General features: G+C 35.0%; 1 protein-coding gene across 1 annotated transcript in view; it reads left to right on the forward strand.

The window, feature by feature from the left end:
• TMPRSS15 (transmembrane protease, serine 15) overlaps positions 1–26,633 on the forward strand; it is a 56,427-nt gene that overhangs the window by 21,141 nt on the left and 8,653 nt on the right. Inside the window, exons 9-20 of the mRNA XM_014938007.1 lie at positions 911–1,020; positions 3,040–3,177; positions 4,145–4,294; positions 7,906–8,008; positions 8,455–8,605; positions 9,787–9,928; positions 14,573–14,662; positions 15,946–16,071; positions 16,532–16,663; positions 18,348–18,458; positions 20,538–20,670; positions 25,678–25,773. Of these exons, the coding sequence (XP_014793493.1) occupies positions 911–1,020; positions 3,040–3,177; positions 4,145–4,294; positions 7,906–8,008; positions 8,455–8,605; positions 9,787–9,928; positions 14,573–14,662; positions 15,946–16,071; positions 16,532–16,663; positions 18,348–18,458; positions 20,538–20,670; positions 25,678–25,773 (1,482 nt within the window). The remainder of the gene's footprint in view (positions 1–910; positions 1,021–3,039; positions 3,178–4,144; positions 4,295–7,905; positions 8,009–8,454; positions 8,606–9,786; positions 9,929–14,572; positions 14,663–15,945; positions 16,072–16,531; positions 16,664–18,347; positions 18,459–20,537; positions 20,671–25,677; positions 25,774–26,633) is intronic.

Raw genomic sequence — 26,633 nt, forward strand, 5'->3', positions numbered from 1 at the left:
TGTATGTTTCACTCTTTTCAAACCAAGGCTATTTTTCTCCTATGGAAAAATATATTAAAAAAAAAAAAAAATCAAAATAAAATCAAATGCAAATATTCAAATATTTACTTCATGATCAAACAAGTACTGTTGAAAAGCTATCTTCATTTGGTCTCTCAAGTCCAGAAAACAACAAATAGTGGTATAGAAAGCTAAGCTGATTGTGATAGTAGAGTTTTAGAATTTGGACTACCATATATGCTCAGTGGAAAGGCAATGGGAGAAGTACTTAAATATATATTACTGAAAGAACATAACTGCAGCAAAATAAAACCCGGCAATTTTTACACTTTAGTTAAAGAGAGTTTTGTTGTTAAACTTAGTGAGTGATGGTTAGGTTTGATTCCTCAATTCTTCATGCAAATCCTGATTCTGACATAAGACATTATTTTGGGCTTTCAGAAGACAGATTTTTATTATCTTGCTATTCATAATGATACCATGATAGCATTCCCCTGACTTTAGGTGAAGTCTACCTGAGCAATGAGATGTTATATATTAGTAATATGTATTAAAAAGTAATTTTAAGTTAATGAGATGCAGAGTGGGGAAAAAAAAAGTACAAAAAACTGTTCAGTGGAATAACACATTCTGGAGTTTAGAAGACTCAGTTCCTAAAAAATATTTAACTTCACTGAGTAAAGGAGTACTTATACTATTACAAAAGGTTTATGCCTTATTCATTTGATAATTTTACAAACTTGAATTAACTAAATAAGTCACCTTGATTAATAATCTTGATTAATGTAATTTTGTATTGTTTCTGAACTTAACATCATTCAAGCACGCAATGAATTTACTACGGTCAAAAAAAAAGATAACTTGAACATGGCTTTCGGTTTTGAGGTTTACTTTTTTCTTGTTTACTTAGAGTGCCTCAAGGGCTATCCATTAAACTGAACTTCACTTCTTTTGAAACCCAACAGTATGCAGACACCTTAAATATTTTTGAAGGTATAGGAGAAAACAAGATTTTAAGAGGTAAGGTTACTTTTCAGCTAATATTACTTTTTACTTAATTGGTAAAATTTAAATAGTAAAATAAGTAGTTTGAAGTGAAAAAAATTTGCATGCAAATGTTTAAGTGGAAGAATGCATCTGTGTAAAGCTACTTTGTTTGACAATTAATCCCGGTATACATATTTATTCTTGCGAAGTAACCAGAAAAATGCTTCCCTAAAATACAAAGAAATCTCTACTTCTTTTTTTAAATTTAGTTTGAAAAATCTGATAACTTGACTAAAGCCATGGTCTTGTGGGGTCCATATTTCATTGGAAATATGTTGTCAGAAGGTCCTGTAACATCACATACAGCAACATAAAATGAAAGCATCTACACTGAAACTGGTGGGAGAAGTACTATGATACTCCCTGGAATTCATTACAAGTGTGGCCTCAGCTCGAGGCATTTCCTCAGCCCTTGAAATACTGAAGATACCTTATCTCTGTCTCTATATTTTATTCTGAAAAAATGAGATTTTGCCTATTTTTCACAAGACTCAGATTATCCAGTTGAATTCTATCAGAGATGGAATACATATATACTTGGAAATAAATATGTAGAGATAAATCAGAAAGACATATTATTATTTATCCTCATTTTTGGAAGCAAGGAGAGAATGGAGATGAGAAGTAGTAAAAGACTCATAAATTAAAGAACAAATTCTACCTTTTCAGTACTCCTATCAATTTGACCCCACTTTGGAATTTCAGTTTAGATGTGAGTGATTGCATCAATATTCTCTGCAGCAATCATTAACTTGCATGTTTTTAAGGACTGCTGTGGGGATGACCAGTGATACCACAAAGACATAAAGACAATGTGAAAGACTCTTCTGTGGATTGCCAAAAGCTTTGCAATTTGAGGGGTAGATTTCTGGGTATTGGAAATATCAAATGTAGAGGAAAGAACTAAAAGACATTTCCAGATTAAGACTCTCCACTTAAATAAGTAAAAGACCCTGAGAAGGAGGAAGGAAAATAATGTGTTTATAAGTATGAAAGATGATGCTGACTGTTTTTCCTTAATAACTTGGCAATGTTTCAAATATATAGTATTACAAGTAGGTAAATAGTTCCTCCTTAGAAAATCAAAGTCTCTCTATCTCTGCAAAATTGGGCAAGGACTTCAGAAGAGAAAAAGCAGACTCAAAGACTTTCACAGAACAGTGAGGAACTCAGGATTTTCCTAATCCTGAACATGGTCACTAGTCTAACTGTTGTTGCCTGGCATCATATCAACTTTAGATGGAGGAGCAACTATTTTACTGTATAATGACTTGTATTGATCCTTTCATTTCACACACATGGAATTTAGATGAGTGACATTAATTTAGAATTTAAAGTCAAAATTTAGATACATTATACCATAGAATCATAAGACTGCCCGGTTTGGAAGGGACCTTGAAAGATCCTCTGGCCCAACCTTTCATGGAAAAGGGAGCCTAGATGAGATTAGCTAGCACCCTGTCCAGTTGCTCATTGGAACATTCCTATTGTTCCTATGTTATATGCCTTCATGCATATATGACAAAATTGAATTCCTATGTAATTTCACAGTTTCCTTACTCTTTGAATATCTGTAAGTATATATGCTCATTATTAAACTGTAAGAGTAAGTATATATAACAAAAATATGTAATCATTATTATGATTCCAGAATTTCCGAGTGCATATGTGTGAATTTTGAGAACACTTAAAGCAAAACAAATATAGATATGAAGATTATAGTGTTGAATACGTGTACTATAAGAGACATTTTTCCACTAGCTAATATCCAGATAATGAATATGAGATATGGGATATGCAGAATACTTACATAGCAGCCAAAGAGCTAAATGCCTTCAGGGTTTTGAAGCTATTGTAGACAAGATCATAATACAAGAGGGGAAGCATTCTTTAAGACTCAAAAAGCTAATAGACTGTGATTAGCTAATTTTTGTGACAACACTGGGGATTTTAATGTGTTTTCTGACTATATTATTTTTTATTTGTTTTCAGCTTCTCTGTCAGGGACTAATGCTGAGACAATTTACATTTTTTCTCATGAGGCTACAGCACAGTTTATATCTGACTATTCTGAAAATTACAATGGCTTTAATGCAACGTACACTACATTTAATGCAAATGAACTAAACAGTAAGTGTACTCTTGTGTGTGTGTGTGTGTCTGTTACCCTGAAAGTTTGGTGAAACTATATTTTCAGTTTGACAAAAGGGATATGAAAAGGGAAGCAGTATTTTCTGGCCTCAGTCCACTAACTAGATCCACTTTGAGAAATTTCATAATATTTTAAAGATCAAATTGTTGATTTCAATAAGACTGAAAAGGTTCAAATACAGTTCATCTACAGTGACAACAAATTGCAGCAATACAACTCATGGATTGGTGTTCTTTAGTTGTCAGAAAAAAATTTAGATGCAGATTGGACAGGTGGAGGCTTCTTTAGCTGCTAAATTTTCTGCAGGATGTGAATAGGGGTTGTACCTGGGAAGGGATGTGCTGCAAGAAGCAACCAGGGTTCCAGAAAACTCTTGTCATGTGGAAGCCCTGACTGGGGGCTGACCTACAGTTCAAGCACCATGAAAAGACACTGAGCAAAATAACACGGGAAGAAAAGTGATGAGGATGTGAGCAAAGAGCAAGGGAGAAGGACAAGGAAAGTGGCATCCCTGGTGCGTGGAGCACTGCACTTATCTTCTGAACATTCAGCTCTGGTGATGAGCCTTTTCAGCTGGAACAATCTAGGCCTTGGCAAAAAAAAAAAATTTAAAAAATAGTGCAGAACAGCAGGGTAGCATTTAGTGTTAACTACGCTCTCTTTACCCCAACACACTACTGGTGAATGATCACAAAAGAAGGTTGATAAATGAGGGCAAGAGCATGAATGGCCACCTTCAGTGACAGCGTTTTGTTAACAAGTACAAATGACACATTTATTTGAGTAATTACATTACATTGCATAGAAGAGGAAATTGAGGCACTGTGGGCTCCAGTTTTCAAACTTACTCAAAAATTTACATTGTTCGTCACTCATTCTTATGTAATTTTGAGAAAATACTTAATATCTCTGAGATTTTTATTTACTAGAAGTTCTTATTCACAGATTATGAGAAAGTCAATTGTACTTTTGAAGATGGTTTTTGTTACTGGATACAAGATTTAGATGACGATTCAAACTGGGAGAGAGTTCAGGGCCCTACCTTTCCATTTATGAGTGGTCCTGATTTTGATCATACATTTGGCAACATTTCAGGTAAGATCAAATGCAAGTTGCTTGCAGGTTAAATGAAAAGCTTGATTTTGCTTATGTCATACCACTGTACAATGCATTCTTCTTAGCGGTATTGTTGGGATTAGTCAGGGCTACCAGACAAATCAGTTTGTGATACTGATTGCCATCTTGTGGAAATACTCCAAAACTAGAAGAAAAAAATTAAGAGATGTGCAAATTGATTAAAGTGTGAGGTATTGAAAAGTTTCGATGCTATTAACATAACAAAGTGCCTTATCTGAGAAAGGAATTTCTATAACACAACAGTGTTGTAAGTCAAGTATAATTGCCTTAAGGAAAAAATCAAATATATTTACATTTTACAGAAATTGCTTGTATTTCATCCCTATCTACTGGTGATATCCTCATGGTTGTCACAGGAAAATTTTGATTTAACATAAAGTTGATGTGCAGGGTACACAGGGCACCTGTTTCCCCACTTAGAATCGCACACCAAACACATAAATGTTCAACATGTGTGCAAAACACACAAACACTCCAGTAACTGCTATAGCAAAACAACTTGTTTGGAAGAGAGATCATACCAAATGTGAGTTTTAATTCGAGGCAATACTGATAGGAATCATATTTTGAATGTGCATCATGAATTCTTGCCCCAGAATTAGACATACAAGTTTTTTCTGCTTCAACAGGAAAACCAAACAATCTCTCCTTTGATGTGTCAGTCCAGCTAAAACTAATTGACATAATTTTGATTTTGCAATGGTTATATGTACTCTGTGCAAGACTTACACAGAACTTTTTCAGTAACAAATTACTGGCAAAAATGCAAATTATTCTAGCAGAAGTTACTTTTTGGAAAGGAAAAATATTATTCAGCATGTTATTGGATAGAAATTATTCGCCTCTCTTTGAGTAAATGCACATTTTCTAAACAATCTTCAAAACACTGCTTTATCTTCCCACTCAACCCCTAGAATACAAATCAGACAAAAGAACACAACATTTGTTTAATAAAACACTTGGCAATGATTTCTAACTCTCTTGAAAATGCTAATTTATTTTAGGTGCTCTCTGTTTCACTGTGTAGATCTAAGCTGACATATGTAATGTTGCTATATGTAATTTTACCATTATATTGAACATTCAAATTTATACAATCTGCATTTGAAATAAAAATGTGAGCTGCATCATTAATATCACAGAATCACAGAATCACAGAATGGTAGTGGTTGGAAGGGACCTCAGAGATCATCGAGTCCAACCACAAAAAAAAAAAAAAAAAAAAAACAAAAAACAAACAAAAAAACACTCACACACAACAACACCAGCTCCCACTACCTAAACACACAACAACAACCTCCAAACCAAAAAAACCATCACCCACCCACACAGCACCCCACCACAAACCAGTAATCTTGGGCACTAGAGCATGCCCTGAAGAAACATGTCTACACGTTTCTTAAATACCTCCAGGGATGGTGACTCCACCACGTCCCTGGGCAGCCCATTCCAATGCTGGATAACCCTTTCAGTAAAGAAATGTTTCCTAATATCCAACCTGAACTTCCCCTGGCGCAACTTGAAGCCGTTACCCCTTGTCCTATCATCTGTAACTTGGGAGAAGAGACCGACCCCCGTCTCTCTACAGCCTCCTTTCAGGTACTTGTACAGAGCAATAAGGTCTCCCCTCAGTCTCCTCTTCCCCAGACTGAACAACCCCAGTTCCCTCAGCCTCTCCTCGTAAGACTTGTGCTCCAGACCCCTCACCAGCTTCGTTGCCCTTCTCTGGACCCGCTCCAGCACCTCAATGTCCCTCTTGTGGTAGGGGGCCCAAAATTGGACACAGTACTCTAGCTATTAGATACAGTCAGTGAGACTGTGTATTTTTGTTTTGCTGCTCTTGAAAAGCAAAGGACTTAGTACATACTCAACAACTGATTTTGAATGCTCAGAGAATTGATGAAACTGTCACTTTGACTATGCAAAGACTTTTTCTGAAGGAGAATGTTATGCTCATTTTCTTAAAGCTAAACACCATGTAAATTTTAATGCATGCTTGCTAATTCAACACAGGAAATTAAAGCTCTGGTTCAGATTTCAGAGTATTTTAACCTTCCATATGAAAAAGCTAGCTAATCTAGAAGTAAAAACAACAGAATATATTTTATATAATTTAATTTATATAATTATATTTATATTTATTTGTAGGTTCTATGAATATAATATTTACACATATTAGGTAGGTACGTAGGTAGGTAGGTAGGTAGAAGATAGAATAAAATCAAAGATTGTAGCCATGATTTCAATAAAATAAGGATTGTATTTTAGGACCTTAAACTCTGCCTAATTTTGCTTTTCTTGTGACAATTCACAATACTTCGTAGCACTATATTTCCACAGGGCAGTGGGAAGTCCAAGTTCCCAGCTGCAAGGAATTGACACAGAAAAAGGTTAAAAACTCAGTTACCCCAGATAATGTACTTTTCTTGTTTATAAAGCTTCACCTTGGTACAAAATATTCATGTAGTCATTCTCTTTCCCCTCTCAACACATAACCTTTATTTCATAGAATCAATGAATGCTTTGGGTTGGAGGTGACTTTAAAGATCTTTGAGTTCCAACCCCCCTGCCATGAGCAGGGACATCTCCCACTCCAGCAGGTTGTTCAAAGCCCCATCAGACCTGGCCTTGAACATTTCCAGGGATGGGGCATACACAATTTCCCTGGGCAATCTGTTCCCATGCCTCACCACCCTCACACTAAATAATTTCTTCCTGATATCTAATCTAAATCTCCCCTCTTTCAGTTTAAAACTGCTACCCCTCATCCTATTGCTACATTTCCTGATAAAGAGTCCCTCCCCACCTCTCCTGTAGGTCCCCTTTAGATACTGGAAGGCTGCTATAAGGTCTCCCTGGAGCCTTCTCTTCTCCAGGCTGAACAACCCCAACTCTCTCAGCCTGTCCTCATAAGGAGGGGTGCTGCAGCCCTCTGATCTTTTTCATGGACTTCTGCTGGACCTGTTCCAACAGGTCCATGTCCTTCTTGTGCTGAGGAGTCCAAAGATGAACACAGTACCATAATTATGTGGATAAAAATAATAAAAATGTCAGTAAATTCTTCTGCAAAATCACAAGCAAATTCAAACAAGAAGACATGAAATGTTCGAAGTGTTGAACGTTGGATGGGGCTTTGAGAAACTTAATCTAGTGGAAGGTGTCCCTGCCCAGGTTGGGGGGATTAGAACTAGATATCTTTAATGTCCCTTCCAACTCCAACCATTCTATGATTCTATGATACATCTTTTATAAACTAAGGAGAAATCATTCAGGTGAGTCACTGCCTTCACTAAACAAAAGGCAAATCTACCACTGGTTTCAAAATAGCCAGTTTCCCATTTCATGTCTAACTCTGAGGAATATCTAAAAAGTTTAAAAACTCATTTTAATATGTTGTTGACTGATGAATATAACTTGGGATAATAATTCATATTTCTTGTATTAGGAATCTTCCAAATCATGTAACACTATCTGTGTTTGATATTACCGATATTATTTTAATGTAAAATTTCTCATTTAAAAAAAATTAGTAATTCTGTACTGACTAAAATGTGTTTATAATCTTGCAGGATTTTATATTTCAACCCCCATAGGACTTGGATTCGGAGAAGAGAGGGTCCGAATTCGCAGTTTGCCTTTGGTCTCTTCAGATCCGTTTTGTCTAAGCTTTTGGTAATGTTACATAAGAATAAAACCGAATAGCTTTCTTTCACATATAATATTAGTCCAAGTTAGTGTGAAAGCAATACAAGCCTGCTTCTGTTTGGATTTCCATTATTACTTTTAACTCCAGGCCTGAAACTTTTGACTCCTTTATAGGTTTGAGTCTTGCAGTTAGCTTTAATGTATTTTCTTTTTCACCCTGCATCCAATATTCATTTATATTAAGAATCCCTGAGATGTTTTTTGTCATGAAGCTTAACTAGGCCTCTGCAGAAAATATAGCAAAGCACCAAATAAATCTTCCAAGTGTAATCTAAACATGTTTGATTTTATTTTCATGCTTATTGCAAGTTAGTCTTAATTCCATAAAACTGTTTATAAAATAAGAAACTTGATATTTTTTCATGACATTTCACTTGGTTCTAATACTATCAAAATTGATCTTCCCTTTCTAGGTATTTCATGTACAGTACTAATGTTTATCGTTTAAGAGTTAGCATAAGTAATGAGCATGGTTTGGAAAAGATCATTTTCCAGAAAGAAGGAAACTATGGAAACAACTGGATTTACGGTCAAGTAACTTTAAATGAAACATCTGATTTTAAGGTTTGTTAAGCTACTACTACTTTTTAAAATTTATTTTAGCTAAACTGATATCAGAGTTTTCTGTGAAATGAACCAGGTGATCCACAGCTCCAAAGATAATATCTAGTTCTATTTATTAATACATGCCATCAACTAAATATTAGCATGCAGAAGACTGGATTCCCCATTTGAATTGTCATTCCCCACCTTCCCTGCTCTGGAATTTAAAGTATTATTGTAGAAAACAGAATACCTTAACATTGTCATGGGACAATCAATGTTATCATGAAAGAGCTTTCCACAAAATAAAGGTGTTCAAAGCCTATCTAAATATGAAATGGAGTTTAAAATCTCCACAGCACGTAGCCATGAAAAGACTTAATTTAAATAAATTCATGTTCTGAAGCTGTATTTTCATTAATTAATTACAGAATAATTCACTGAAAGTGTTTTCCAAATGGAAACGTATTTGGCGACATATGATTAACAACCTACCTGACTTATCTGTAAGCAAAAAGGGGAGATATGCTAAACAATTCCTTCAGCAACTCTCTATTGAAAACAATTTCTTTTTATAGGTATTTGGGATGGCTTGTCTTTGATACTAGTTTTGATTGATGTAAAAGCACTGCCAGGAAGATGCATTTACCATTTGTGGAAGCAAATGCATCTGTAACCTGGCTGCATCAGATTTCCAGCAAATGTATGTTTTATGATCTTGAGAAGAGTGCTATACTTAGCTGTATTTCACCAGCACAAATTCCTTGGTAGTAGGACTACTTTAAATATGTGGATATTAAAGCAAAATAACAAACAAATGAGATTAATTTCAATTTTTCATGGAGATATGCCATGAGATCAGAAATTTGGACTGATGGGATAAGTGATACAGAATTTGTGTTTCAAAATTTACATGTGTTTATATATAAAAAGTAAAGATATTGAACAGTTTTTAAATCATGTTCATAATTTATACAAAGAAGTTCCTGCATTCTTTGGAATAATCCACTCGGTTTGCATAGGGCCGTTTTGTTTTGCGAGCAATCCTCTTTCATCCCTGATGCACTATTCTGAGTATAGGACCAGTGTAGATTACAGTGGAAATAAGAGCATTCTAGAAAGAAGACAGAGAGGTTCAGCAGTGTAAGCTGAAAAATATTTCATTAAGTTATAAAATTCCATCTTTTTTTCATGAACTCCAGGTTATTTTTGATGCCTTTAAAAAGCGTGGTCCCAGTGATATTGCCTTGGATGACATTGGCCTGACAAAAGGAAAGTGTAATGAAAGTAATTCTGTAGAGCCAACAAAGATTCCAGTTGCTACTACTGCCCCTTCAGTTCCCAGTAAGTGAACACTAAATTACAGTTGATTGCCATTTCCTATTACTGTATTTGTGTATGAGTGATTCCTAGTTTTCAGCCTTCAGTTTTAGAAAAACCTTTCTTCATCATTATAAAATTATCTTCGGGATAACGCACTAGGAATCAGATTCCCTGCCTGTGGCTCCATTAATAGCAATAGAACTGGTAGATTCACAGCTTACGCTACTAGTACATTTTCCAAAACTTGAAGACTGGAAGATAATTAAAGAATTCAGAATTTATTGCTAAAAGCTTTAATTAGTAAAACTTCCAGGAAGCCACTGAAAGGGAAGGAAAAAAAAAAACAGAAGGAAAAAAAAAAAACAGTTGTAACCCCTATATTTGAAAATATAAGCAGTGCAACACAGGAATAAGAGAATAAGCGAAGTTGCAAAATAATATCAGCAGATGTCTCAATAGTAAAAAATCTGCAGGCTCTGAGAACACAGGCACACTGAAAAATTCTATGTTTAGGGGAATGAACCTTTAATAGTACCAGAATGGTTTAAGAATGGAGCATGGTCCATGTGTCTAATAACCAAAAGGGAGGTACTATCTGGAACAAAACTCAAAATTAGTGAGTTCTTTCCAATATACATTTGGCTGTATTTTTATTCCTATTATGTCTGATTAAAATGTAAAAAGAAAGCAATATTTCCTTTGAAAAACATTTAAATAAGGAAACAGAAAATACCAAAAGATGGTTAGCAGCTCTTCTGGTTTCAAAGGAAATGAGTGGACAAAGAACCCCAAACAACTAAAGGACTCCATCCATTCCCTGATCTAATAAGAGGCTTCAATATTTGCATAAATTATGGAATGTGTCAAAACCTAAGCCTCATTTCTTCAATTTTGCCTTTGCTAACTCTACTCCTTGTGGCAAGACAGAAGTTATGAGTAGGTTGTTGGTCTTGTAATAATAGATGCATTTTTTTTCCTGCTTGATGAAGCCTCATGTCATTTCATCTTACTCTCTTCCTGGCACCTTATCCAAATCCCAGGTTGAGTCAGAAACTGGAGATGGGTTGCTTTTGTTTGCATATTTTTGCCATCTTCTCCAAATCAAACAGAAGTTAATTAAATGTTTCTACTGGTAGCACATATGCACTTCTGCAGACAGGTTGTACATCTTGATCCATACCCCTCATATAGCAGAGTCTTTTAGAGAAGAGCACAGAGATTTAAGCTTCTTCAAAACATTCTCGTCTCACAAACCTAGTTAGAGGAATCTCACTGAGAAAAATAAGATAAAAATTATGTAGCCATCATTATAAATCTGGAAAGTGTATATAAAACAATGAAGGAAGATTGCATGTGATGTTAACCAGGTCTATGCACATCAAAGTGAAAAATAGTATAAATATAAATAGAGCTTGTGGAAAAAAAATCATTAAAATATCTGATAGGGCTTTGTAATTTATTGTGAAAGAGACATGAACTTTTGGGGAAAAAAAGGAGATTTCTACAAAAGACCTATTCACAGATGGCTTCAAATCATTAAAACAGTGAGTATGTTCCATAACTGCCTCCTACTAGATTTACTGTTACTTAAAAAGTACAGCTAGTTACTCTCTTGACGGTATATAGTAAATAAAAATGGTCTAAAATTGTAATAAGAGAAAAAGATTGTTTGCATTGTATTTGTATTGAAGTACTGTGTACTAATATTTTTTATCATATCAAATCTATCACCTCTAGATCTACTACATCAGGACAGGGAAAAATCACCACCTTCTAAACACAAGAGCAAAATTCAGTTTTATAGCTCCATCCTGAGATAAAGGGAGGTAAAGTTCAACAAGATGTCTCTGTCAGCAAAATTAAATTTTAATACCACTAGTAATTTCATTTGTAATTTACCTAAGTGACTTTTGGAATTTGAGTGCAGTTTTTATTAAAGTAATGCTGTGGAGAGGTGCTGATGTCTGCCACCTCCAGCCATCTTTAGGTGCTGTGGGTAAACACACCTCACAAATTCGCATCAGTCTAATAATTAGTAGTAGAACATCCCTATGGTAAATAGTAGCTGAGTGCTGCTGTCAAAACACCAATGAAATGTGATTCAAACTATAGGTCCTCACCCAGAAAATGGTAATAAAGTTTTAAGAATCAAAAAAAAAAGGAAGCGGTCACGTGGAGTATATCTCCTTGTGAAACACATTAAAGAGGATCTAGACTGTCCTTCAATATGATACAAAAGCACAGTCTAAGCTGTCACTGGGGAAAAAGACAAGCTTGCTTGCATAACATTGTGAGGCATGCTATGTTTATGCTGTCTGTAACCTGCTGCTTAAAAAAAAAAAAAAGGGAATGTTATCAATCATCTTCAAAGAAGTATGAAATTACTTTGATGGATGTGGTGCAAGCTTACTAACACTAATGGTTTCACTTCAAATGTCATAACGAGAGATGAAAGAATTTGAGCTGAGCCAATTTCTTTTGCTAGACTTAGAACTTCAGTAAGAGTGACTGGCATCATTCATAGTGCCCCAAAAGTTCATTGAAAAGTCAAAAAAAATTTTTGGTGGTGGGATAGAGAAGCTGGATTTGCTTTTGTCTTTTGCACAAGGCTGTCACCTTACACTTTCATCTGAAACAAAGACTGCTTTCATCTTCATATTCATTAAAAATCAGTCTTCCAACACAAACAACAGTCTGGAAATTACAGTGTAGATTTCACACTTAAGATGTATATGTCAGTGTAAGTTAAAGTTTTGGCCAAAGTACAGAAGACTTTTTTTTATGAATAAGTAATATACCATTTTCTACAGTGTTGAGAAAATTGTCTATTATGTTCAATGAAAGAACCAAGATTATTGGTGCTAGTTGCTATTTGGCTCTCTAACAAGTGACAGCTATATGAATAACTCCATATGAATTTCTATTTAAATATCACTGGAATATTTAAAAGTATTTTTCCACACATAAGGAAAATCAATTACTTCTATTGTTTTTCCACGCAGGAGAAAGAAAATCATTACTAATGTGCCTTATATGTAGTCAATACCAGATCAGATTTCATCATAAATTGCCCCTGTTCTGCTATTAAGAAAGTTGGTTTTGCTCTGCTCATCTCATCAGATGATACTGGCTAAGAATCATATATTCTTCATGTAGCTTTACAATAGTTATGTGTCTGTTTGTAAGTGCAGTAATGTTCCTTAAAAGAAAGCCGTTGCAATATTTATTTGTCGTTAATGGTATTTACAGAAAGTAGTCCTCATTGTGAGCCATACAGCTGAAACATAATGCACTCGTTAGTCAATGTGTGATTGTTAACAGTTTCTTTTCAGAGATTTCATCATTTCTTGCCAGGAGTGATTTGGTGCAGTAGTTCTATAAGATGGCTGTTGTGAGAAAGTTCAAATGTTTCTTGTATTTAGTGGAGCTTCTTCCCAGAGGGATTCAATGGGTAACTCAGTAGGACTTGTAGATTATGCAGTCCCCAAGTGGCTCAGAGTATGCAATGCTGACAGACGTAATGAAACACAAAATATGAGACATAAGGGATTGGGGAGTGTTAAAATTTAGGCAAAGTCGGAAAGTTAAAAAAATAAATTTTAATTCAAAGAATTAAACAACAACAAAATAAAACTAAAAAGGCAGATTTCTTCTACCTTAACTTATTTTTCCTGGAGCAGGTGGAGAAACACTGTTTATTCTTTAATAAAGTAATTGCAAACAACAAAAGTGGGAAAACAACAAAGTTCATTCTGATGGTACAACTGAAGTAAAAATAAATACTATTTCTCAATATGAAATAAAGTTTTGGAATATGAAGCTGACATATTTCAGATGTAAACCACCATCTAAACTATATATTGAAAGAGAATATTAAATTTATAAAGTACAGTTAGTATGATAAAGACCTTTTGTTTTGGAGCAGATGTTTCAAGGAAAAAACAAATGGCTACTTTTACCATTTACAAGGTTTAACTGTAGAAGTTTTTAGGGTCTTGACTAAATCAAAACAGTATAAGGGGTTTTTTTAGCTATAAAGTGTATTTGCTACATGACAAAATGGGCTTTATACCTGAGTATCTCTGCTCATGCTGCAAGAAAATCAATCAGATTTTAAGCAAGACTAAGTGGGTTAATAGGTTATATTGGAGTGGGGGTATCTTTCTTTGAGATTTTCTAGATTTTATATTAATATACTAGTTCATTATGTGCACAGCTTGGAGACCTGTAATCACCAAATGAAGTACAGACTGTGTTCTTCCCCTAACTACATGGGGAAGACTTCTCATAGCACCATCATGAATACAGTCACGCACTTGTGCATTAGAACTTCACAAACAGCAATATATGAACTAGAGCTGTAGATAACACTGTGGCACCATTTGTATGTGTCAGCAGGTCTGTCTGACACTGTAACTAATAAGGACAGTGAATTTCTTACACACTTGGTTTCCTCAATGCTCTGTGTCCTTACTGGAGTGTTGGCTTCTCACAACTTGTTGTTCAAGCTTTATACCAATGGCACCGTAACTTAACCTTTACAGTGATGAAGTTAGCTTGACTATCCTCTTCATAAACTTACTTTTTCCAAATCATCTGTGTTACAATGGATTGCAAAAGTAAGACAACAGGCTAATTATGGTTTTGAAATGTTTTCTTTTTCAGCTGACTGTGGAGGGCCGGTTGAACTATGGGAGCCAAACAATACATTCAGCTCTGAAAACTTTCCAAAAAATTACCCTAATCAAGCTTCTTGTAAGTCATTCTTCTCCAAGTCCTCTGGAAAATTTTAGCCATATAGCAATAGAGATACTAAAATGCTTTCCCAAGTCAGACGCTGTCAAGCAGAAAGCTCTAGGCTAAGTGCAGTTGGATCTTTTAACTGAAGTCTATATGGCACTTAGCAGAAGCTAAGGAATCCTGTGCCAGTTGATCAAAAAGTGATGAAGAAAAACATAATCCATTGAAATGGGTTCAGACAGATCGATTCCATCATGCCTATGATGTTAATTTTCTTTATGTCAATGCAGCGAGTGACAAGGTGCTAAAAGTCCCCATTTTACCATTGCACCTCAATGTATTTGCCAGGTTAATATTATATCTTTTCTGTTGAATAGTTAATGTTTTCTAAAGGCAAAGAATGTGTGCATGTATTTTGCAAGGGATTCTCTCTATTGAAAGTATCTTAACATACAAGTGAGAAGACATCGTTATTCTACTGGTGTTATTAGATTTAGATTAAGCTACAGCTGGCAAAAGGGAAAATGTTTCAAGGTGGTCCACTATGTGCTCTTGATGGATGAAGCAAGGAAAAGAACTTTTTCATTGCTTTTTAATGAAATTTTAATTATTTATTACTTCACCTTTAACTGGAGAATTGCATTGGGATGTCAATAACAAGAGCTGTAATTTTGTGTTTCTGTCCCACTTGAGATATGGCTCTCATTTCCAGATATTAATTTCACAAGTTCCAAAAAGAGATTTAACTAGTGAGAAAATACTTCTCACGAGTAAAATTAAAAAACAGTTGTTTGGCTTTTTTTTTTACTTTCTTTACAAGATTTCCATTGTATCTACACGTACATAAATTAAATATGGTAACGTATAGGCTAAACAGAAGAAAATACTTCTCCAAAAAGACATCTAACTTGAAAGATAGGCTTCTTTGACTGATTGTAAAAAATATCTTGCTAGCAAGTAAGACTTAAGTCATAAGACTATTTGTCACTTTTTTGCAGTTACAAAAGTATTCACTTTGATGTTTTTGGGAAACTCCCAGTTGTCATGAATGCTAAAAAACGTATGTATGTATGTATGTATGTCTTAGGAGCCTAAATCCAGCTTCCAAAAGTGTTTTAGAGAATGAGAGTCAATTGAATTTTGGATCTTGACAGCATAAGTTGCTTTTAAATATAAGATATAGACTTGTAAGTCTCTTGGGTGATTCTTTATAGTTTAGTAAAGATTTTTCACCCTAAAACTGACACAGTAAATGTAATAATTGAAAAGTTGATTTTTGTGTTTGTGTTATTTTCTAGGTGTGTGGTATCTAAATGCTGAAAATGGAAAAAACATTCAACTTCATTTTCAGGTTTTTGATCTGGAAAATATATATGATGTAGTTGAAGTCAGAGATGGCAGAGGACCAAATTCCTTACTTTTGGGCAAGTGACAGCACTGGGTAGTAAAATGAGTGTAATCAGACAGATGGAGCAAATGGATGGATAAAATATAAAGGAAAATAATTCTATCTAATTTCATTCTACATTTCTTCACATACTTTGGGTCTCAGAAATAAGGAAGAAAACTTAAGAAATTATGTGACATTACATTTTCCAAATGTTTGCATACATTCAGGTTTCTATGCAATCCAAATGAAATATTTCTCAATAAATTTGACTTCTCATGCTTGTGGACAAACAGAACTATTATCTCTTCTTGAATCTCATTTTTCTATCTTGATGTGTCAAATCTGGGGTTGATCTTTGATCATTGCAGTCTGATATTAGGTTTGGGGGAATAACTGTATTCATATCGTAGCGGTATTTTCTTTTGAACTCAAAACATTTTTCAATATGTAAGGACGAAATAGCTTAAACATATTCATGTTCTCCTGGAGAATAGCTGTCTATACTGGAAAAGGCCCATTGCCGGATGTCTTCTCTACAACAAACCAGATGACGGTAATCCTCCTTACAGACAAGTCTGGAACAAAGAAGGGATTTTTTGCAAACTTTACTACCGGCTACCATCTAGGTAAGCACATGAAACCTTATGCTTAAAAAGTTATACCACTGGTCAAATACATTTGAGAAGAAGTGGAGAGTGGAAGGTGACTCTCAGCCCTTGATCAACAGATATATGAAAATCTTAAAGAGGAAAAGCCTAGCAGATACCTATCTGTACTTTATGGAGTTTAGCATGAAAAGTGATGGGTTTTTTGCTTTAGTGTAATTGGACCAATGTGTGTATCATCTGCAACTCTGTGTGACGTTATGTGAAAAATTGCCTCGGTATTTTGACCACAAACAGTTCAAATGTTAAGAGGGCAAATATGAACTATTCCCTATATAAGCCCCAGAAGAGAACAGCAATTTGTGAGTCATTTTGAGGTGTCATTAATGTGTGTTTAAATTAACTTGTAAAATATATATTGTTGATCACATCCAGTAGATGAGAAGCCTGTATAAAGTAACTCTGATTAAAGTTTGCAGTATGCTCCTTCTTGCATCTTTAAAAATTTGGTCCTTAACTTGTGAAGGATCTGGGAAGAGTTAGCCTTTTAAGTATTTGGACAGCAATATTTCTATTCCCAGTCAATCCCCTTCTGAAAGACACTTCTTGTTGGGGACTGCAATTAGTCTTATCTGTCATTTAAGTAATTCAGCAGTCAGCTCTCCAAAAACATAAGAAATAGAGCCAAATACTAAAGTACATGGAACAGCAATATGCTTACCAGTACAAATACTTACACTAACTCTAGGACAAATCTTGACAGAATTAATTAGAAGTTTTGTATTACTTCTGTGGAAGTCTGACAGGAGAAAAAAGAGAAAGAAAAAGCAGTATGTACTCAGAGATGTGTGAAGTACCATTCATTTGCATGAACAGAAAGTCAACAAGAAATCTACACTTTTTTTCTTACTTTAAATATCTTAAAATAGAAGTGTCTCCCATCATGTTTAGCCAGCTGCAGCTGTTTTATAGTCTAACAGTAATAATAATATTAATTTTCTTAATCTTTAAAAAAAACTAAAACATTGATTTGCCATTGTAAAATCAACTCCATTTAGTCCCCTTCTGCAAGACTGAGAGGTAGGTTTGTATGGACATTTGACCACTTTGCTGCTTCTTGTCCTGCCTTTTCTATCACATTTTGCAGTCCAACAACACTATGCCTTTTATTTTAGCTGGTTCAGCATCTTTGCCCGTATTTTGTTGTAAAATAAAAGTTAAGCTTAGCAAAGCAGAGGTCTTAAAGTGGTCATTGCCAGTTCTGTTTAAATATATTTAAAAGGTTCCATTTGTGAAAGAATTATGCTTATTCATGATCTTTGCAGCCAAAGGACAGAGACTAATATCATTAGCATGCTGGCCCAAGGATAAAAGGATTGTCAGAAAATAATTTAATTTTACAAGAAAAATTACCACAGCAGACACGTGGTAAGTTGAATACCCTCATGAGAACAAGGGCTAGTGATTGTGAGACTTCTCCCAGCTGCTTATAGAACATTTTGTCCAATTAGCTTCTATTTATCTGAAAATGATCTTTGCTTTGAATAAGACATGGATAGGAAAGGAAAGAAAAGGAAATAAAAGGAAATAAAAGGTTCTGCATACTATCTACTCAATTTTTCTTTCAGGTCAAGTGTATGACCTCCAGTGAACATCAACCTTCTGTGTAATTATGGATTAATTTTCCTTTCCTGTTTTCCTTCAGGAGCTTGTGCAATCGATGAGCACCAGTGTGGTAGTGGAGAATGTATACCATTGCATAACCTTTGTGACAACCTACCTCAGTGCAAAGATGGCTCTGATGAAGCAAAGTGTGGTAAGGTTTCCTTTATACAACAAGAAGGAAAGTATGCATATTTGGTAGGAATTACCTCAGAAAACAGCCACAAAACCCCAGATAGCATAAATTACTGCAGCTGCATGCAGGCCATGCCAATTTATGCAGCAGTATCTTGTTGAGTTTGTCAGGGCCAGAAAACCAAAGTCACTTTTCTGAGATAATGAATGTAAGCTAGTGAAGATCTCCAAAAAAGGTAGAAAGCTCCTCTCTCTTTAAAACTCTGGCTGCTTATAACGGTGTCAGTGCTAAATCAAAACTCAATACATGCTTTCCTTCTGATTCTATTTCTGATTCCCAAGTTCTATACCTTTTTGCTGTAATTAATTTGAGTTGCACAGCACTACAAATTCTGCAGCATAGGGTAGAGAATAAAAGTTGTCTTGATGGAAATTTAAATTCACTCTGCATTAGTGCAATTAGCTATTTTGTGCAAACATATTCTTCCTTGAAAATGTATGGAATAAGATTCACTTCAGCTTCTTAAGCAAAGAGGACTTGCATGGATTTTTCCAGCTATTGCTAAAGATCTGGACAAGGTAATCATCACCTACATTAAAATGATGTACATTTTCCCAAAGATTTATTTTGCTGTAGGCTGTCTATTCCTTCATAAAAAATTACTTCACATTAAAGGACTGGGAGAATTGTTTCCAAAAACCAATTTAATCCAAACATTGGCTGAATCAATCTAATTCTTAAAATAAAATGAAAATTCAATTAGATATCCTCACATTGAGTCTTTTCAGTCTCCAAAAGTATTGCTCATTTTCCTGAAACTAGTTTCAATTTCTTATCAGAAGTGATAATTTGACCTAAACAAACTGTCATTTTCAAATATTTCAACTTCTGAAACTTCCCAGGGACTACAAAGAAAAGGCATATGATATCTCTTCCTTTGCAAAATTCTAAGGTATATGACATTGAATTAAGCAGCTGGTGAGTGCTCAATGACTCTTTTATTCTTTACCAACAATATATTTGGAGAACAACATAGATCTGATGAGGAGAAAGGAAAAGGAATTATAGTTCAAGTAAAAAAGAGGAGAGGTGTCAAAAGTAATTTAGAGAAATCTCACAGTACAAGACATTCTGAGATTTTAAAGACTGCTCAAAACTTTTCCTGTTTGAAATTTACCATTGATTAATCACTGTATATCCCTTCTTCTATTAAAGCAATCTGGGTGTCAGAGGCATTCCTAAAATTCTATTTTTTTTTTTTTATTTTTTTTTTTTTTACGGTAGGCAGTACACTTAACTTTTTTGGTGGAAATATTCTGGTGGAAAAAGTTTTTTAAAAAATTGTTTTTGCAACCAGTACATTTCAAATGCATTGCCTGTTTTTCCCTACTTCATGCTGGCAATAACTGTCAACTGCCTGAAATGTAGCTGTAGCTCCTGATATATACATAGGATTTTGTTGACCTTCTTAAACCTTATGGTCCAACTTCCTTAGTTACTATGCCAACAGCATAAGTTTTTTTCACCAAGTACTTAATGAGTTTCTGAATATTTTGTTTGGGAAAAGTTTTTATATAAAGTGTTTTTCACGGAGCTTGTATTATTTGTGTGTGTTTTGTGTTTTAACAAAAGCTGCAATGAAAACAATGAAAATTCTCATAGCAATTGGAACTCAAAAATGCAGTATTTCTGTCAGCTCTGGTTTTAACCACAGATTTCCAATCAGTGTTACTGAGCATTGTGTGGCTAAAGCTTCACACTGTATGTTGGAAGTGCATAATGCTGGCTAAGAAAAAAGCATTGGCTAGACTTGATGGAAACTGAATTGTTTATTGTCTATGTGTGAGACCTTTGCAAAATGCAGGGTATGAAACTCACCTGTGGCAGAAATATAGGAGATAACAATAACATTTCCATCCTGTGGGAACACAACATCCTGGAGATGTTGCATTTGTTACTGCTGTAACATATTTTAACTTTTTTTTTTTTTTCCTTTGCTGGCAAGAATAAATCCGTTTATACTACATTTCTGTTTTCTTGGGGTTGGGGGAAGGGTGGTTTACTAATCTAAAATGTTTCTGTCCATTTGGTCTACAGTGAGATTGCTTAATGGTTCTCTAAGCACTGAAGGACTGGTACAGGCCAGGATTGGGAATATGTGGCACCTGGCATGTGCATATGATTGGGATGAAGAGATTTCAGACAGTGTTTGCCAGCTGCTGGGGTTAGGGTGAGTGAAAAATATTAATTGTCCTTGTAACTTGTTTGCAGATTTGTTGAGTCTGTATATTGGTGTTTTCCTCATCATTTTACTGGTGTCTTTATCACCCAGAAAAAGGGAAAATGTCTATTTCTGTAGCAGGTAAAGCGCTTGATGTGCCAACAAATTTGTAAGTGTTGCAACCCTGTTTTGATCGCACTCATTACAGGATTTATGACTCTGAACATAGCAGATTAGACATGAAGATGCATATTGGAGAACATTGGGAGACTGATCTGGAGGTATTAGTCTTTTATCACTTTATGTCACTATTTACATCTTCACTTTTACGAGGATGGCTCAAGAGCAAAGCTGGAGCAAACAGCAGCCTTGGCTGCTCTGCTGTCACACTAGTGTTCATTTCAAGTAAATTCACAATAATCACTTGGGTATTCTGCTACTGGACTCCCAATATGTTTCCTACCTCCCATTAGACCTGAGGTGTTGGGAGTGGAAACTGTATTTCTCTTGAGATATATTTAGAGGCGGGGGGAAGGAGGCAAGTACGTGACTGAGAATGATGGATTTGGCTTCGGTAACTGTTCAGCAGAATTTCCAGGGAAGAGGTGGGGAGGGTTGAGTGCAGAAGTGTTGTATTTTTCAATCTATGGTCAAATTTATGGCCTAAATTATGGCCTTACTTACACTGTATGCAACTTCACTGCCATCCACTGAATAATAAATGGCTCTCCTGCAGTGCTGAGGTTTTTAGGGAATGTCACTCATCCAAGTAATAATCAAATTAAATCCTAAGCTTGTGATTCATTATGTTGGTTTCTGACCAAAGTAGGATGCCTGCAAATGCCCTTCTGAGAAATTAATTGTATAAATTACAGAGTTAGGAGGACTTAGAAAAATAGAAATACACAAATAGTGTTATTTGAAAATATTTTTAATCATTGGAGGAATGTGTGCTAGTTATTTTTTTTACTTTTTTTCCATCAGGTAGGTACTATATTTATGTAAATACTAGACACCTGCAGGCACAAATCTTGATTGTAATTTCTGTATGTAGTTATCTCATGCATTAAATAACATACAAATTATGACTAAATGTTCTTCTAGTCAAATACTTTGCCCTTTACAGTGCCCAGTACCCCTCTCTCTCTGATTCTTTCTCCTCCTCCCCCATCTCCTTTCCTTCTGTAACTGCTGGACACTAGTCATTTTGTGGTCAATTGGTTTAATTTGCGTTTTTTTTTAATTGATACGCTTCCATGAACTTTGTCTTTCCATTGTCTAATGGTACTTTCTATTACCTTTTAAAAATTACTTATATCTCTGTCTGCATAACATTCTGTGTTTCAGTTTGTCTCTATAAACTAGTCAGATATGCTTGTTAAAAAAAATCCTATTAAGTTTTCTAGTTATTTCTTTTTATTTCCATTTCTCAGTTTATTACATCTTCCCATTGTCATGAAAAAGTATTTTGAAAACCTAAATTCTACTACCCTCGGTGCTACTGTTGTTACTGATCCTACAGAATAGGATAAAATAAAATTTTCATATATATCTATAAGCAAAACTATATTTCTGCTTTCCACGAATACCCCTGTAGCAGCATATTTATTAATAAGTGGCACCATATTTGTTACTAAATGGATGTTTGTAATAACAGGTCTTGAGTAGGCCATAGCTCATGCTCCTATACTGAATAATTACCTACAATCATGTTTTATTAGAGAGAGGCTAAGGTTCATCTAGGACAATTTGCTTTTGCTGTTAATTGCTTATACATTTGCTTGTCTCATTTACTGTTTAATTTATGGAAAAGACTGAAATGACAGGAGTCCTGTAGCATATCCTGATTATTTATGTAGCGGGGCTAGAAAGTGCAATGTTCCACACAGATTCTAATAAATCACACATGTGAATCCTTTTGCCTCCATTTTTCAAATATGTGGCTGTCATAAATACGTGCCAGCTGCACAAATTGATGTTCTTGGGAAACCTGAACAAAATCATTTGCTCAGTTTGTGCTCGTAACTGTACACATCTGACAACACTGTTAAAATCTCAGTATTGCTAGCAGCACTCTTCCTTGAACCAATAAAATAATCTCTTGAGGATTTCACTATTCTTTCACAATTTAAGATTGGACCAGATGATCCTTGAGGTCCCTTCCAACCTGGTGTTCTATGATTCTACTGGTCTGCTGTGAAACATGCTTGTTTCTCTGGGACCAGAGCCAGCTGGGTCTTTTCTGAATGGTACCCTGGAATGGGGGAAGACCTTGCAATTTTGCCCTAGCCAAAATTCCAACAAGAACTAAGAGTTTAGGACTTGCTCGCAACACTGTAGTCTATTTTCTTCAAGAACTCACAAAATTCTTGAGAAGGAAATGAGTTTATTGGAATACAAGGTCTTGTTTGAGATTTTCAGGTTCTCATCCACCCCACTTATCAATGGTCAGTAGTAGCTACATGCTTAGCTCCTGAAGACACCTCAGAAAATCCTGTCTTTGATTGTCAGACCCAGGTTCTCCAGTGTGCTGAGAATACAACATATGGCCTGAAAAGGCTGGAAACAATCCCCCAACAATTATGCACAAAGAATTTTTATTCTGATGGATAATAAGCAGATAGCAGAGAGTCATGGGCTGGATGTAAGAAAGAACCAGTTCTCAGTGTGTTTAGGCTGTGTTTGCACCACTGAGGACCAGAATTAGGACAGTCCTAAAAATTTGATGATAGACTGAATTTCACGTCAGCTGTAACCAAGTAATAGTGTGTGCTTTGACCTGAAAGCCACAGGAGAAGTCGCAATGACTTTTTTTGGATTTGTAAGTCCACTTAAGAGCAGACACACTTGGCTTAAATGCATTGCTTAAGCAGTTTCATTTCAAATCCAGAAAGTATAGAGAGGTTACTTCTATTTATCATTTGCAAATTTTCATATAAAAAATTGTGTGCACACCAGCATTTAGAAAACAGCAGCTATTCATATGAATCCACATGCGAACAAAGCTTTTTCATGCCAAAGAAAGTGTTTGCTATTTGTAATTTGCTGCTATTCTTCATTGTTTGTTTTTCTAACTGTCAAAAAATCAGCAGATGAAATAGAAGCATTGCCCTGTGACTCAAACACAAATTTAATAAACTGCAAACATCCCACAGCCTGAGAACTAAAACATGAATTACAAAATGCATTAACATATTTTCTCTACATAAAGAAATTTATTGGGTTTGTTGTGGTGTGGTTTTTTTAACATGGATTGTTAAATTGTAGACAATTGCACTTCTGTCCTTATTCTGAATACTTTTTTCAGCATGGTACCACACCATGTGAATCTTTCCCAACATTTGCTACTGCTTATTGTTTCTGAGCACATCTGAGACAGTTAGAGACTGAAATCATAGTGATCCATAGAGTATTTAGGTGCATGAGGACTTACTGTATGTAATGAGGAATTTACTGTACACACATCTCTGTAGATCTGTGTGTAAAAAACCTTCTGAGATTATTTCTCTAAGTTTTCTGTAAGTTTTGCCTAGTGAGCATATTGAATGGGATGAGGGTTACTTACACCTAGGTTAGCCTCTTGACAGCAGTTTTTGTCACAACCTGCAAGATTTCTAAAAGATCATTTCCATTAACAGATATTAAAGAGCTGTGACACTACATTTCTGGACCTGCACAGCAAACTATATTCTTGTCACTAAACTGAATATCTCCAGGAAAAGTGTGTGATTTCTTATACTTACAGAAATGCTTAACCAACATGATTTACCAATAAGTTAATTAAAAGAGTAGTATATTAATTTTTGCAGTCACTCATAAAGCTTAGAGATTTCCAGTTGTGTGTGCTTTGGTCCACTAAGAAACCAAATGAAATTATCAAAATTTTTCGCAAACAAGGGCTTTCAAGTTTATTTCAAAAAACTGGGGAAGATTAATAAAGCCCCTGTGGTTACAGAGAAACTCAGAGAAGTTCCAAACTTCAACATTTATAATGAAATAACAGCATTAAAAAAACAGAAGGAAGGAAGGCAGGAAGGAAAAAAAGAAAGAAAGAAAGAAAGAAAGAAAGAAAGAAAGAAAGAAAGAAAGAAAGAAAGAAAGAAAGAAAGAAAGAAAGAAAGAAAGAAAGAAAGAAAGAAAGAAAGAAAGAAAGAAAGAAAGAAAGAAAGAAAGAAAGAAAGAAAGAAAGAAAGAAAGAAAGAAAGAAAGAAAGAAAGAAAGAAAGAAAGAAAGAAAGAAAGAAAGAAAGAGAAAGAAGTAAAAGAGTGGGAAATAGTTTGCTCAACCTTTGCTGAAAAAGACCAAGAAAGACGCTGAAGTGAGGTGAGAGATCCTCACAAGTATTATGAGATTGGTGGAAGCTTTGACTTGGACGGTTTATAGTGCTTGCTCTATAACAATGTCTGTTACTGTAACCTAGTAAAACACACATGCATTCAGTTGCAGTATCCTGGTGTAATTTGTCATGGAAAATGTAAGCCACTAATATTCATAAATGTATATCCTCTAAGCTTTTCCTGCTAGCATGTTCATTTTTTGACTTTGGTAAAAGTTTCTGCTCATTTTCTCATGAAACACCTTAGTGCCTTTTACAGACATTTGCACTTATCATAGCTCAGTGATTAGACTGGTCTTAGTGAAGTTCCTCATCGTACAATTGGTTGGCACTTTACTATTCTCCCGGATCATTTAAAAGGTCAAGTCAGGGTTCTGAGCAAATCTCTGAAGTACATGTTAGTACACTAGTGTCTTATATTGAAAAAAATTCTGTACACTAGGCTGTACATATATCTAGAGACAGAATTAACTGGGCTTTGTCATTTCCAGGTTGAGAAAAGCTGCAGAAATTACTTTTTCAGTAGGGTGGGTCATGCGGCTCTCCTAGCGGCACAGCAGGGCTATTGAACATCTCCTTTCTCCTATATCTAGTTTTGCTCTCCATACACAGCAGTTAATTCTACCAATACAATAATTTCCCAAACATTCCCAATATGTACTTGTGTCTTTTCCTTCCAGAGATGCAAATAAATCATCAGATATATTATTCACTGGAGATGGCCCATTTGTCTACATCACCAAAGCAGCTAACCACAGCCTAATATTTACAAAAATGTGAGTAGAATGACATTTCTTCTTCATACGAAGGATAACATAAAGTATGGTGATGAATATACACTAATTGCCAGCTCAAGTTTATCTGAGAAGCAACATGATTCTGTATGAGTTCTGGACCATAAACATATCTAGGTTTTATTCTCTGTCTACTGATGAATTCTGTGTAACATTAGGCAACTAACTCACTCTTTCCCATTTCATTCTTTCTCACCTATCGCAAATGTTAAAGATGCTTGCAATATTTTTAGCTAACATTCAGTACAATCTTAAGTGAAGTCTTTATACATTTGCTGTGAAAACAATAAGTACTACTATTTTTACAAAACGTTTGTTATCTAGAAATCACTACATTGTGAATATATAATATAGTAGAATTAAAATGGAGTGTCATTCACCCATGGTTATATAGTAGTTAGCACACTAGGTTCTCTCTGCAATCAATAGAGAAAAATAAGCACTTCAAACTGCAATCCATTGAGGCATCTCCTGAAATATGATGAGTCCATAATCCATGAGTCTATAATCCACTGGCTTTATTGATACAGATTTAGGACTAAGTGTGGACTGCTAAATTAAGCAATCCGCAGACAGGTATCTATCTATAGACAAATTAGTTCTGCTCAAAAATGACCTCTGGAATTGTTTCCACATTTAAAAGTGAATCATTAGATGACATGATCCTTGGAATACACAGGATTAGCACAGGATTATATTCTCAGGAATTTACAGGACACCTCCAAAAGGAAAAAGGCTTGCCATCATCACATAAAAAAACCCCCATATATATATATGTTATATATATATATAATGACTTTAATTACTGTCTTTCTGCTTGTAAGAGGTTTTATTATGTCCAT

Source organism: Calidris pugnax, unplaced genomic scaffold (genome assembly GCF_001431845.1).
Source record: "Calidris pugnax isolate Ruff unplaced genomic scaffold, ASM143184v1 scaffold25, whole genome shotgun sequence".
NCBI classification, from domain to species: domain Eukaryota; kingdom Metazoa; phylum Chordata; class Aves; order Charadriiformes; family Scolopacidae; genus Calidris; species Calidris pugnax.